The 12,012-nt window shown below is 60.8% G+C and overlaps 1 protein-coding gene across 5 annotated transcripts in view; it reads right to left on the bottom strand.

Moving 5' to 3' along the window:
* The window catches only part of Sorcs2 (sortilin related VPS10 domain containing receptor 2), a 287,015-nt gene that overhangs the window by 28,666 nt on the left and 246,337 nt on the right, over positions 1-12,012 (bottom strand). For all 5 annotated transcript variants that reach the window (XM_063230214.1, XM_063230216.1, XM_063230215.1 and 2 more), the window contains exons 7-10: positions 11,417-11,535; positions 9,942-10,031; positions 5,760-5,939; positions 3,019-3,165 (exon numbers count right to left, since the gene is read on the bottom strand). In XM_063230214.1, the coding sequence (XP_063086284.1) occupies positions 3,019-3,165; positions 5,760-5,939; positions 9,942-10,031; positions 11,417-11,535 (536 nt within the window). The remainder of the gene's footprint in view (positions 1-3,018; positions 3,166-5,759; positions 5,940-9,941; positions 10,032-11,416; positions 11,536-12,012) is intronic.

Raw genomic sequence — 12,012 nt, 5'->3', positions numbered from 1 at the left:
CAGGAAGCAGACAACTCAGGGGTCAGGGGTGATGGGGAGAAAGCTGATAGCAAGTGGACCAGGGTTTGTTTGGGGGTAAAAAGGGTCTAAAATGGACTATGGTTGTGGCTGTGTCCCTCCAAAGATGCCAAAGGCCACCACGCTGTCCCTGTCATTGGGAAAATCATGGCCTCGAAGCGATTTATTGGGAAAACAGGGGACATTTGGTGACAGATCGGGCTCAAAGAAGGCTGTGACCTCGGAGACATCTGAAGGCAGTGGGGGAGGGACCTGATGTCCCCCCACCCAGTAGCAACCTGGGGACCCTTGAGCCAGAGATGGCAGGTCCCCTGGCACAGGACTGTGGTCACTGTGTCGCCCTGCTTAGTGGGGTCCCCGTTGGAGCCTGAGAGACCCTCAGATGTCTCCTCTGGGCTGTCATGACCGGGAGCCCTTGCTGTCCCTCAGCCCATGGATAGACCTGACACGGAGCAGGACAGTGGTGGGGAGCTACCTTCAAGCTGGGGCAGGGTGGGCCTCTGCTGGGGGAGCTCCCTCCAGACACAGGCTGCACAGCACAAGGCCCTGGCACAGTGGTTTTGTGCCCTCGGTTGGCTGCAGGCCTCCAGAGCTACCCTTGCACCCTACCCCATGTGCTGGCACGGTGGTGCCCCATCCGGGTGCAGGGGGCAGAGTGACACTAGAGGTACAGTTCAGGACCTCTGCCCCATCCCCTCCGGCCACAGGCAGCTATCCTGGTGGTCAGGCACTTTTTGGGACCCCTGGGACCTACGTGTCCCAGCTGTGCCTGCAGACAATCCCTCCCCCCCGCTGAGCACCAAGAGGTTTGCCCGTCCAATGGTGGAGATGAGGGCTCCACATGGCCCCCAGACCAGGCTGGGCCCAGGGGTGGAGGGCAGCCTGGCAGACCCAGGGCTTGGAATGTCCGAGAAGGGGACTGGACATCAAGGAATCCTCCTCTGGGTACCCAAATGGACAGGGTCCCCCAAGGCTGCCAGGGAAAAGGCAGGAGACCCAAGGGTGCATTGCACCTGGTGCTGAGGGGTCCTGACCTGGTGACCCCAGAGTGCTTGGCTCGGGTGGTGGGCTCCGAGGCCCGAGGCTGCCCCTCCGCATGCCATGGCTGGCAGGAGCTCTGCAGAAGAGCCTGGCAGAGCCTACAATACCAGCAGGCCAGAGGGCCAGGACTGTGCACCAGCCACCCAGAGGCCTCGGCGCCCCCTCCCGTGGAGTCTGAGAGACCCAGCCAGACCTGCACAGCAGGTTCAAGTGTGGCTCAGGGGAAGCCTTCCCTGTGGCCGAAGGCAGGGCTAAGGCAGACCTGATCCTGCTGGGTGGGAGTCACCCCCACTGCGGAGCTGGGTCAGGAGCCTCCTGGGCCCACACGCCTGCCGGGCGGCACCTTCGCTGGTGATTTTACAGCCGGGATATGAATCCCGCCGAGGTCACTCCTCACTGAGCCGAGTAATTGCAGACAAGAACCTATTCTAGGAAGAAACTTGCCCCACAGATTAATACGGCTTAACTCTGCCAACACCTTCCCAGCAGTTCTGTGCTCAGGGGCAGTCAGGGCACGCGGGTAATTAACCCCATGCCTCTGCCAGGGCAGGGAGGCCAGGGCCACCGACTTCCCACCCGGGAAGGAGTCTCTGGGCAGAGCTTGGTCAGGGCCCAGGCTGGGTGCTGAGCGCTCACTCTGCTCCCAGGCTCAGGACGAGGCGGGAACCGGTTCTGTCATGATGCCCATCAGCGGATGCCTGCGGCCTGGCCTGGGGACAGGGACAAGGCCCGTGTCTCCAGGCAGAGTCTGTGCTCGCCGGCTTCCTGCTGCAGCCTGAGCTCCTGGCACAGGGCCCAGCCCTCATAGTGCTGTGGGTTAGCTGGGCGGAACCCGTGCGATAGGAACTGTGGTTCTTTCTGTTTGGCACATGAGGAAACTGAGGCAGATGGTGGGTTCAGGTGTCCCCAGAGTGGGGAGCTCACAGACACAGAGTGGAACAGACAGAGAAGCACAGGTGTCCTCCAGAGACTTAGTGGAGTGGACTTGTGGGCAGGGTTTTCAGGTCTCAGTAGGAGTTTGCCAGAGAGAAAGGCATGCGCTGTCCAAGCTTCCAGGAGAGAGGAGGACGGGGATGCATCCACAGAGGAAGAGCTCGGCTCCCGCAGCCCCTGTGCCCTCCACTCTGTCTTATTGCACCCTTGCTCGATGCACAAGACTTCAGTCCCTGCCTCCCTGTTAGCAAGGGCCAGAGGCAGTGTCGGCCTGGCCGGAGTCATGCAGTCAGCTAGGAGCCTGCGTCCTGTGCAGCCCTGGACTGGGCCCCAAAGGTCAGCACTGGGCAACGCTCAGGTATGCCTCCCTGTGGGAGGCAGGGTGCAGTCCCATGGGGGCAGGGGGCAGTGACACATGAGAAACCAGGCCAGGCTTGGTCACTCAGCCTGCTCATCCCTGGCGCTGCTGGTCGTGAATGTCGCCCTAAGCTGGGCGGGAAAGGCCAGGAGCCCTTGGCACTGTCTCCATCCTCACCACCAGGGCCCCCGGGGCCACACAGGGCTCAGGAGTCCCAGACAGCCAGGGACTCAGACGCACACATCCACTGGAGCTGGACGCTCGGCCACCACATATGACCAGTCAGGGGAGCTGGCCGCTGACTGCAAACACCTCTCTCTGCCACCCCTTCCCTGGGCATGATGCTGTCCAGGCCCTGATTCTGGGCAGTGGGAGGGCCCAGATGTGCCTGCAGCAGGCTGGAGTGGCCTGCCTGTTCCCATCTGTCCTCTTGCTCCTCTGCTGGCCCCAGGGAACACATATGTCCACCCAGGTCCCTGGAGGGGTGGCACAGAGAGCAGACGCCGATTCGGGCAGTGATTCCACACAAGTGGACAGGCCAGCATGAGATGGCAGGGCTGCCAGCCGGGCCCGCAGACCTGCGTCCTGAATCCCAGCGCCTTACACCCCTCTCCATGTGCCCACCCGTGCCCGATGCCATGCAGCTGGGTTGGACGGGGAGGACTCACCGGCTGGCAGTTGGTCGGCTTCCCGTTCATGTCACTGCTGGGCGGCCTCAGGAAGTCCCAGTCACGGCCCTTGTTGTAGGTGATGAGTGTCATCACCTTCCCGTCAACCTTCCGGTTCGCCAGAAAGACCCCTTTCACCCCTCTGACCTGGGACAGAGCACAGAAGAATGGTGAGCTGCCCCTTGGGCTCTTTGGGGACCTCCTGGGGCTCTGCATGTGCCATTATGTGACACCGAGCCATCTCCAGGACAACTGACCGACCATGTATGCTAAGGACAGCCCGGTCCCCTGACTGCCTGCACCTCGGGGCCACACCATTCCCACCCCCCAGCCTACTCGGGGACCCACAGGCCCTGGGCCAGGGACACAGCTTCTGGCACAACTCCATCTCCCCTCTGCTGCCCCATTTCTCGGGGTCCTGCTAAGCTCATGGAGGAGGCCCACGCGGCACGTGGTGGGACCAGGCACGGGAAGCCCCTGTTCCCCCCATCTTGGAGGGCAGAGGCTGCCTCTGCCCACTATACACAACATGCTCTTGTTTCTCAAAAGTGCTTCCGGAAACTGAGGCCCAGAGGCTTCTGTGATTTATACAGAGTCCTCTAGTTAGAGGCCACGATTGCCTTGATGGAAATAAGAGCCACTTGTGCTTTTGAGGTGCAGTGCAGGTGCAGTGTGTCACCTAGTACAGTTCTCACAATCCTGGGAGGCTGGTGGGTTTCCTGTTACCTGTGTGGGTCTGCAAATGCGGGGCTCATAGGAAGCACACTCTTGGCAGTGCCAGCATAGATGGGCAGGTAAACATGGATGGAGGCATGCATGAAAAGATGGCAGATGCATGGGTGATGGATGGATGGATGGCCAGGGAGATGAATGGGCAGATGGAAGGACAGATGGATATCTAGATGGTGGATAGGTGGGCAAATGTATGCATGGTTAGTTGAATTGATGGATATAGGGATGGATGGATGAGTGGGTGGATATAGAGATGAATGGGCAGGTAGGTGGAGGGCTGGATGGGTGAGTGGATGGATGGATGGATGGATGGATGGATGGATGGATGGAGGGATGGAGGGATGGATGGATGGATGGATGGATGGATGGATGGATGGAGGGATGGATGGATGGATGGATGGATGAGTAGGTAGGTATAGGGATTGATGGATGGGTGAGTGGATGGATGGAGGGATGGATGGATGGATGGATGGATGAGTAGGTAGGTATAGGGATTGATGGATGGGTGAGTGGATGGATGGAGGGATGAGTGGGTAGGTGTAGGGATGGATGGATGGATGGATGGGTAGATGGCTGGATGGGTGGTATATTAGTCTCCTGCTGCTCCTGTCTCAGATCATCACAGAATCAGTGGCTTTAAACACCACATGTGTACTGTTTTACAGTTTTGGAGGTAGTGGTCTGGGGTCTGGGGCAGGGGAGTGTGTCCCTGTCTGGAAACTCCAGGGAGGACCCATTTCCTCACTTCTTCTGGCTGGTGTCCCAGTGGCATCAGCAGCCGCTTCCTGCCTATACACACGTGGGTCTGACAGCCTCAGGCCCCTCTAACCCACGCCAGTGGGCTTCGTCCGCCAGCACATCCCAAAATACTCTACAGACTCCTTGATGTCACAGAGACTGTGTCACCCATGGCCCAGGAGACCCCATCCTAATTTTGTGGCTCCTGCTGTGGTCAGCAGGAGGAAGTCACATGCCCAGTTACTTCCACAAGGCTTCCAAGTGACCAGGGTTCGGGCCTTTCTGAGGTGTCCCTGATGGTGCCCACACCCTTGCGCTCTGTCTTCAGCCTCCGCTTTCCAGACGGTGAGCTCCCTGCTGCACCTCCCTGGGGCAGGGGCTGAGCCCAGGCTCCTCCCCAGGAGCGCCTCCCTGTACTATGGAATCCAGGTCCAGGGTCATTTGGCAGCATCTGGGGGTGACGATGGGGACATCTCTTTCTGAGGCCACCGTTCAGACCCCTTTCGTGGCTGTCACCCAGCTGTGGCCACAGCTGCTCAGGGCAGGGGACAGGACTGGAATGCCCCAAGTGTCTTTCCTAAGCCAAACCGGAAGTGCCCGGCCCAGCAAGGGCTTCACAGCCAAGGCTTCCTAGGTGGTGTTTACCGGCAACATCTGGTCCAAAACATCTTTGCTGATCTCGATGGACAGCACAGTCACCATGATCGTCATGTCCTGGCCACGTGTCCCTGACCTGTGTCACTGCCAAGCCTTGCCATAGTTGGCCCACATCCAGGCCAGGCATGTGCCATGAAACCTGGGCGGCAGGTGCCAGTCTGTGTGCAGTCAGGGTGGGGCCCCGAGTCCTCACACACAGCCTGGGGCTGTGTCCCCAGGCACCTCACACTGAATTAGGGCCACAGCTGGAGGGGTCTGCCTGCTCCACGGAGGCGAGGTGGCCCTGGTGTGTGTCGCTGGTGACACTGAGATGGTGTCACTCACTGCTGTGGCAGGACGGTCGGCACCCCTCCCCTCCATCACCTGTCATGCAGCAGCCGGGCTGGGAGTGGCCCAGTGCTGGGCAGCCCCAGGGACAGCCTGCAGACCAGGGACAGCCGCCTGCAGGCTGAGGGGCCCTCGTTCCCCTCTGGATTGGCCCAGGGAGGCCTTCTGCCCACTCTGAGCCTCCGTTTCCCGAGTTGTGTGTGGGGTACAGGGACAGAGGAAAGAGGAGCAGGGGCAGGAGTGGCAGGATGAGAGCTCAGGACGGGGACGGGGGAGGGAGGGCCCACCTCCAGGATGTCGATGACCACGCTCTCCTCAGCCTGCCGCGAGCTGCGCACGTCCTCCAGCACCAGTGCGTAGTGCACACCGCGCGGGTCTGACTGGTACAGGTTGTAGGTGTCAGTCTGGTACCACTCCTGCACCGCCACAAACACCTGGTTCTCATCCGTGCTGATCACCTGCAGGTCCTGGTGACAGGGGTGGCACAGGGATCAGGCACAGCTGGCAGCCTGGGCCCTCTGCTCTCTGATTAGGTCAGCACCCTGACTCCCCACATCTGCTGTGACTGAGCCTCAGCGTGTGTACCCCAAATGGATGACTATCGATAGGACGCTGCACACCAGGCCCAAGCAGGCACCTGCCCAGTCAGTCTGTCTTCTGTCCAGACCTTCTGTCCAGGAGCCGCTCCACGCCCCCCAGGCCCAGGTCATCGGGGGATGGGGTTGGGTCACCCCATCCCGGTGCCTCCTGAGCTAGGGGTTCCTTCAATGCCTGTTTATAAGCCCCAGCCAAGGGCCAGGCACCGTACTGGACACGGGGTGCAGAGCTAGCCCAGCCCCACCCTGGGGCGAGTGCGGCCCAGAGGAGCTCTCTAAGTACACTGCTTGGGCTTTGCCAGGGCAGCCCCAGCGCCCTGCTCTTCCGGCTGCCATGGGTCTCCACACTGTCAGGGCGGCCTTCCCTGAGAAGGTGAGCTTCAAAGATGAAAGTGCGGGAAAGCAGCAGCCCCGGGGGTAGGGTGGCTCCCAGCCTCAGTTTCCCCTTCTGGGAACAAGCAGGTGAGGTAGTTCCTGCCTGGGCTCAGCACAGGAGCCTCAACTTCCAGTTCCAGATTTTAGAATTCAGGATAAAAAAAAGGAAATCCAGGCAAACTGGGTCGGTGCATCCTCTCTCCCACCCAGGACCAAGGCCACAATACCCGGGAAGGGACCGCAACACCTCTGAGGCCGCTGTCCTTTTCCTCAGTTACCCTGTGCCCTCAGCTGCCCTTCTTACCACCTGAGGCACAGCAGTGGGACACACCCAATGCTCCTGCAGAGCAGAGCCAGGCTGTGCTACAGCTGGAGCAGGGGTTTGGGGCCGAGTTCGGGGTCCTGTGACTCCCACCCAGCTGGCCAGGCGTGGTACAGTCTCAAGGGGCCCTGGGGGAAGGAATGGGACCCTGAGAAGCACCAACACTGCATCCCACAAACTGGGACTCCACGGAACCAGGGTCAGGACTGGACAACCTGCAGAGTGGAAGGTCCGGGGCCTGGGTGTCCACCTGGGAGGTGGGGCAGTGGGGCGGGTGCAGCTGCCGCTCCTGGCCTGTCTGTCTGCCACGCTCCCTGGCCTGTCTGTCCCCTGACTCACGGCCTCAGCCCCGAGCAGTTACAGCACAGGACCACAGGCGGGCAGGGACAGGAGGTGATGCCGCTCTGTACCTGCAGCGGCAGCCAGGGCTCTGCGAGGTCCCCGGTGCCTGCCACAGGCAGAGCTCTGCCAGTGGGGCTCACCTTGGCCCAGGCAGTGCCTGGCAAACACGCATGCAACCGGGGCTCAAAACCAAACCAAGGGATCTGGGAGCCAAGGGGAGGTCCATGGGGCCTCTGGAGAGACCTCACGTGAATGCTTAGCCTTTTCCCTAAGCTGAGCCACGCTCTCTACCCTGGAAGGGTCACAGCCTCCCATTCACGTTACACGGCAGGGAGCACTTTCTTCTGCCATGAAAACTGCCCATCAGCTCCGCGTTCAGTGGCTGTGATGAGTTTCCTGGCCGCCGTGTTCCGTGGAGCCCTTGCCCCTTCAGCCTGCCCCCGTCCTGCGAGCTGGTTCCCACACCCAGCTGGCCCCTGCCAGGCCCTTCTGCCATGTCCTGCAGCTTTGCCAGCCTCTCCCTGTCTCTCCTGAAGTGGAAGCACTGGTTTCAGGACGGACAGAGCTGCAGAGGAGTGGGGGACCCTCACTGTGGCCCCCGGCACTGCCCTCTGCCCAGGCCTTGCACCCTCCTCCCTCCCTACATGGTGCAGGTTTTATTTTTACTTCAAATAAATTTATGACAAGCATAGGAATAGTTTACTTTAAAGCAAAATTTACTTATTTCATTCTCATGAACGTTTCTCATATGATTCATGTGAAGTTATTTGGATTTTTCTCCTCCTTCCTTTATAGCCTTGGGTAACTTTTTCTCTATTAAAATATAATATATCACCGGGAATGAACTACAGCACAGGGTCTGAACACACAATAGAAGCTGTTACTGCGGGCAGATTAGAACAGCGGCAGAGCCCTTTCCAGCCCTTTCCAGGCTTTGCTGCAGGAGATGGAAATCAAGATAAAACTCCGCGCCTGGCCAGGGGGGCTGGAGGGGTCCACCCAGCTCTCAGAAGCAGCAGGGCCACACGACGCCCCGTCCTCTCTGCAGACAGCGGGGCCTTCAGCTGGAGAAGCTGCACTGCAGGCAGATGCCGGGGGCAGCCCGCCCTGAGGGCAAGACTACAGGAGGACCCCGAGTCAGGACTGTGCCTGGCTTTGCAGCCACGCATCCCCTCTGCCGGGAGCTGTGCTACCACCAACCGGAACCCTGGTGCCCTGCTAGAGATGCTCGAGACAGGCCCCGAGGGTGCCACCAGGCGTCTGCTTAGACCTCAGCCACCGAAAGTCGCAGGGGCAGGTGGTGGCCAGGGCCGAAGCTAGGATAGGAGGGGGTTTTGAGGGGTGAGGCCTCTACTGCCAGGATCGCCAGGGCTCGCAGATGTGGTCCAGCATCACAAAAACAGACAAACAAAAAAAGCCCAAAAGGAAACAAGATCGGGGTTTGTGGGCAGGAAAAGCATGAATTACAAATTCACCCTAAAACGACCAGCTCTGAGCAGGAAAACGATTCGCCCCTGCTGCACACCGGGTAGAAATGCGGGCTCCCCAGCGCAGCGTCTCAGTGCCTCGGGCTCCAGGGACCGGGCCTGGCTCAAGGTCACGGTGGTCTTGGCTGCAGCCACTGGGCCTCAGGACTCCCCGGGGAACAGCCCGAGCGCGGGCGGGCGGGCGGGCGGGGAGCAGGTGGGGGAGCCAGTGGATCCGTTCCCACCAGCCACGACTCTGACAGGAGGACCGAGGCCTCTGGCCCCAGGGACACCAGTGCCGCCGCCTGACAGGAAGCTGTGTCCACATCCCCGCCTGGAGTCCCTCCATTAACCCGCTCCCCCTTTTAGCTTTTCCCTTCCTTTTCATCAAGTTGTTTACTGGGGGGCTCACAGCCGTTCCCCACCTCCAGCGTGGCGGGGCCTGCCTGCCCTCAGCCAGCTGTAGACACGCACACATGTACATGTACTTTTGTGTGCACACACGTGTAACACACACACACACACACATAGTGCACACACACAAACCCTCTGCTACGCTCCACCCCTGTTTTTGTGCAAGTCACAGCCGGTGATGATCTCACGCGTGTGTCCATCTCCCCGATCTCTGTCCGGTCCTGGCTGAGCCCCCACAGCAGCAGCCTGGCGTCTGCTTCCGGCCACTCCTATCCCAGCCCTGCTCTTCCCTGATCCCAGGACCTCTGTGGAGTTTGGGGCTCAGGCTGACTCCAGACAGGGTCGGGGGGGGGGGGGGACAGAGGTCTGCGATGCCCAGGAGAGATGTGGCTTGCTGTCAGCTCTGGTCTCCAGCAGGCTGTGGGACTGTGTCTGGGACACCTAGAGCCTCGGCCACTGCCCCGGTAACCAGGGAAACAGCGAGCAGGGCTCTCCTGCCCTCCATGGGGGCCACATGGGGCCGGGCAGCCAGAGCACAGGGGAATGAGGCAGAGCCCCCGTCCCCAGGGCAGAGGAGAGCAGGAGAGAGACCGAGAGGAGGGGCTCCCTCCAACCCTGCAGGAGGAGGGGCTGGGGGCCGCAGAAGCCTAGATCTCAGGGGAATCAAAGCTCAGACCAAACCCTCAACCTCACTGCAAATTCCGAGGTGCGAGCCCTCAGCCCCAGCCCTCGGGCGTGGGCCCCTGCCCCGTGGCCGCCTGAGTGGATCTTGTCAGAGGCCATCCCTGACCCTCTGCAACGCAGTGCCAAGAACCCGGAGGCAACCCTGGCCTGTGGCAGCCGAGGCAGGAGGCAGCACACGGCCCGGCCACGGCCGATCTGGCTCTGCGGACCTGCGGCCCAAGCTCCGCAGCCCCAGATCCACTGGTTCCCCGGCCAGGGCGGGGCTCTCACCTTCGGCAACGCGTGCTTAGGCAGCTTCATCAGGGCGAAACCATTGCGGCGGCAAGACACGTAGTACTTGGTCCGGTTGGCTGAGGTTGTCTAGCAGGAGAGGGAGGTTTTAGGGTGTCGCGTGCGGGTCAGTCACCAACGAAACCTCACACCCGGCCGTGGAGATGCCTTTTACTGTGCTTGCGCTTGTTTCACCCAAAATGCACAGACTCTTATTCATTCTTCAAAACCCCTTACTAAACGTCCCTCCTTTGGGTAGTTAGAACTAACCTCTTTCCCCACGCTCCCCCAGTACGATGTTTCTCTACATCTGAGGGAGAGAAAGTTCCATTTCCCAGAATTCCTCTTAGACAGAGTACTTTGTTCTGCCACTGAGCAGGGAGGAGACTGCCACAGATGAGTCCAAGTCACCGGAAGTGGCCACCAGAACTCTTGGCATGAAAAATCAGGCAAGAGCCATAGAGTGCCATCCAGGTGGCCAGTGCCCGCCACGTATGTGACAGCCCTGCTCCCTGACCCCAAAACAAATGGCACCGTGGACGTGGTCAGGTCCACTCTTCGGAGGAGCCTGGGGGACAGAAAGAGGGCAGGCAAAGGCATGGTCACCAAGGAACAGTGCCCTGTAGCCCAAGTCTCCCACGTGCTCGAGTGTGCAACTGTGTGCGTGTACGAGTGTGCACCCCTGTGCATGTGGAGCCCCAAGTGTGTCCCCAGGTGTCCAACTGTGCACAGGTGGCACCTGGAGCACAGGGCAGAGGATGGACACTACTGGGCTGTGAGCTCCAGCTCCAGACCTGGGACCATGTGACCTGGGGGCCCTGCACCCCACTCTGAGCCCAGGTCCCTGGAAATCAGGATGAGGCCCCATGGGACAGGTGGGGGACCTGCATCCGGGGATCTGGGGGCAGTGCGGCCCCACGCAGGGGTCACAAGTTACCGGGTACAGCCTGGCCACACAGCGGGCTGGCTGCACACAGCTGATGAGGAGGGGATTCCAGTCCCCAGGATGTCCTGCCCTCTGTGCCCCAAGTAGGTGCCGTGGTGCTGGGTGTCTGGTGGTCCTGGGAGCTCAGGGATTGCCCTGGGGTTGGACGGGCTGGGCAGGCTTCCTGGGGGAGGTGGCACCCTATTCCTGCAGGAGGAACCTGGGGCCTCAGCACAGGAGGGAGGGGAGCTGCATTCCCCTCTCCAAGCCCCATCTGTGACCAGATGAGCTCTGGGGAGAGGCACAGGTAGGCGTGGCCAGGTGGCCCGCCATGGAAGGGCACTAGGGAGCCCTCCTGAATGTTTGCGTATGGGGGCACCGCCAGGCCTAGGCCTGCCAGGAGTGCTGGGAGGACCACAGCGGAAGGCAAGGCTCCCTGCAGGGCTGCACATGGGAGTGGGCAGCCGAGGCCAGCTCAGTGGCCCTTGGAGGCAAAGGAGCTGTTTTATCCCCAGATGGCTCCATTTCTGGGTGACCCTCGTGAGCTCACCTTGAGGAAGATGTAATCGTCCTGCACAGTCAGCGAGCCACGGTCGATGGGCCAGGGGAAGGGGGCTGCCAGCACCTTGTCTGAGCAGTTATGGATCTGGCAGGTGACGTAGCGGAAGGCTGCGGAGACAGAGTTGGCCACAGGCGTGGGCAGGAGCCCGGGTCTCACTGCACAGGACGGTGGCTTCCCAGGGGAGCTGCCCAGGAGGTTCCGCCCAGGCAGGGGCCTGGGATCGGGGTTTGGTGCCGGCAGCTCATGGTCAGTCACTGTCACTGGCCTCAGTTTGGGGGCTTGGATATAAAGGGCCTGGACTCAGTTACACCTGCTGCCCCACAGGGCCTGCGGCAAGGAGGAGCAGCATTTGAACAGGGTGGGGGCAGCACACCGGGGACCAGCCCTCTCCCTGAGCCCCACTTCACAGAGCCCCACGAACAGGTCCCGCCTCCTGCAGGCTCCGCCCCACGTGGGCAGGGCAGGTGCACCCCAGCAGGTGGCCTGTGTTCCAGCCCTCCTTTCTTACATCTGTGGTCTAGCACATTGGTCACCTGCTCCGCTAGGCCACTGCTGCGTATCTGGACACTGTGCTGAGTTTATAT

This window comes from Cavia porcellus, unplaced genomic scaffold (genome assembly GCF_034190915.1).
Source record: "Cavia porcellus strain 051 isolate PalLab524CR breed Dunkin Hartley unplaced genomic scaffold, mCavPor4.1 scaffold_18, whole genome shotgun sequence".
Lineage (NCBI taxonomy): Eukaryota > Metazoa > Chordata > Mammalia > Rodentia > Caviidae > Cavia > Cavia porcellus.
The sequence above is the reverse complement of the archived record's forward strand: the minus strand, read 5'-3'. Positions and strand labels throughout refer to the sequence as shown.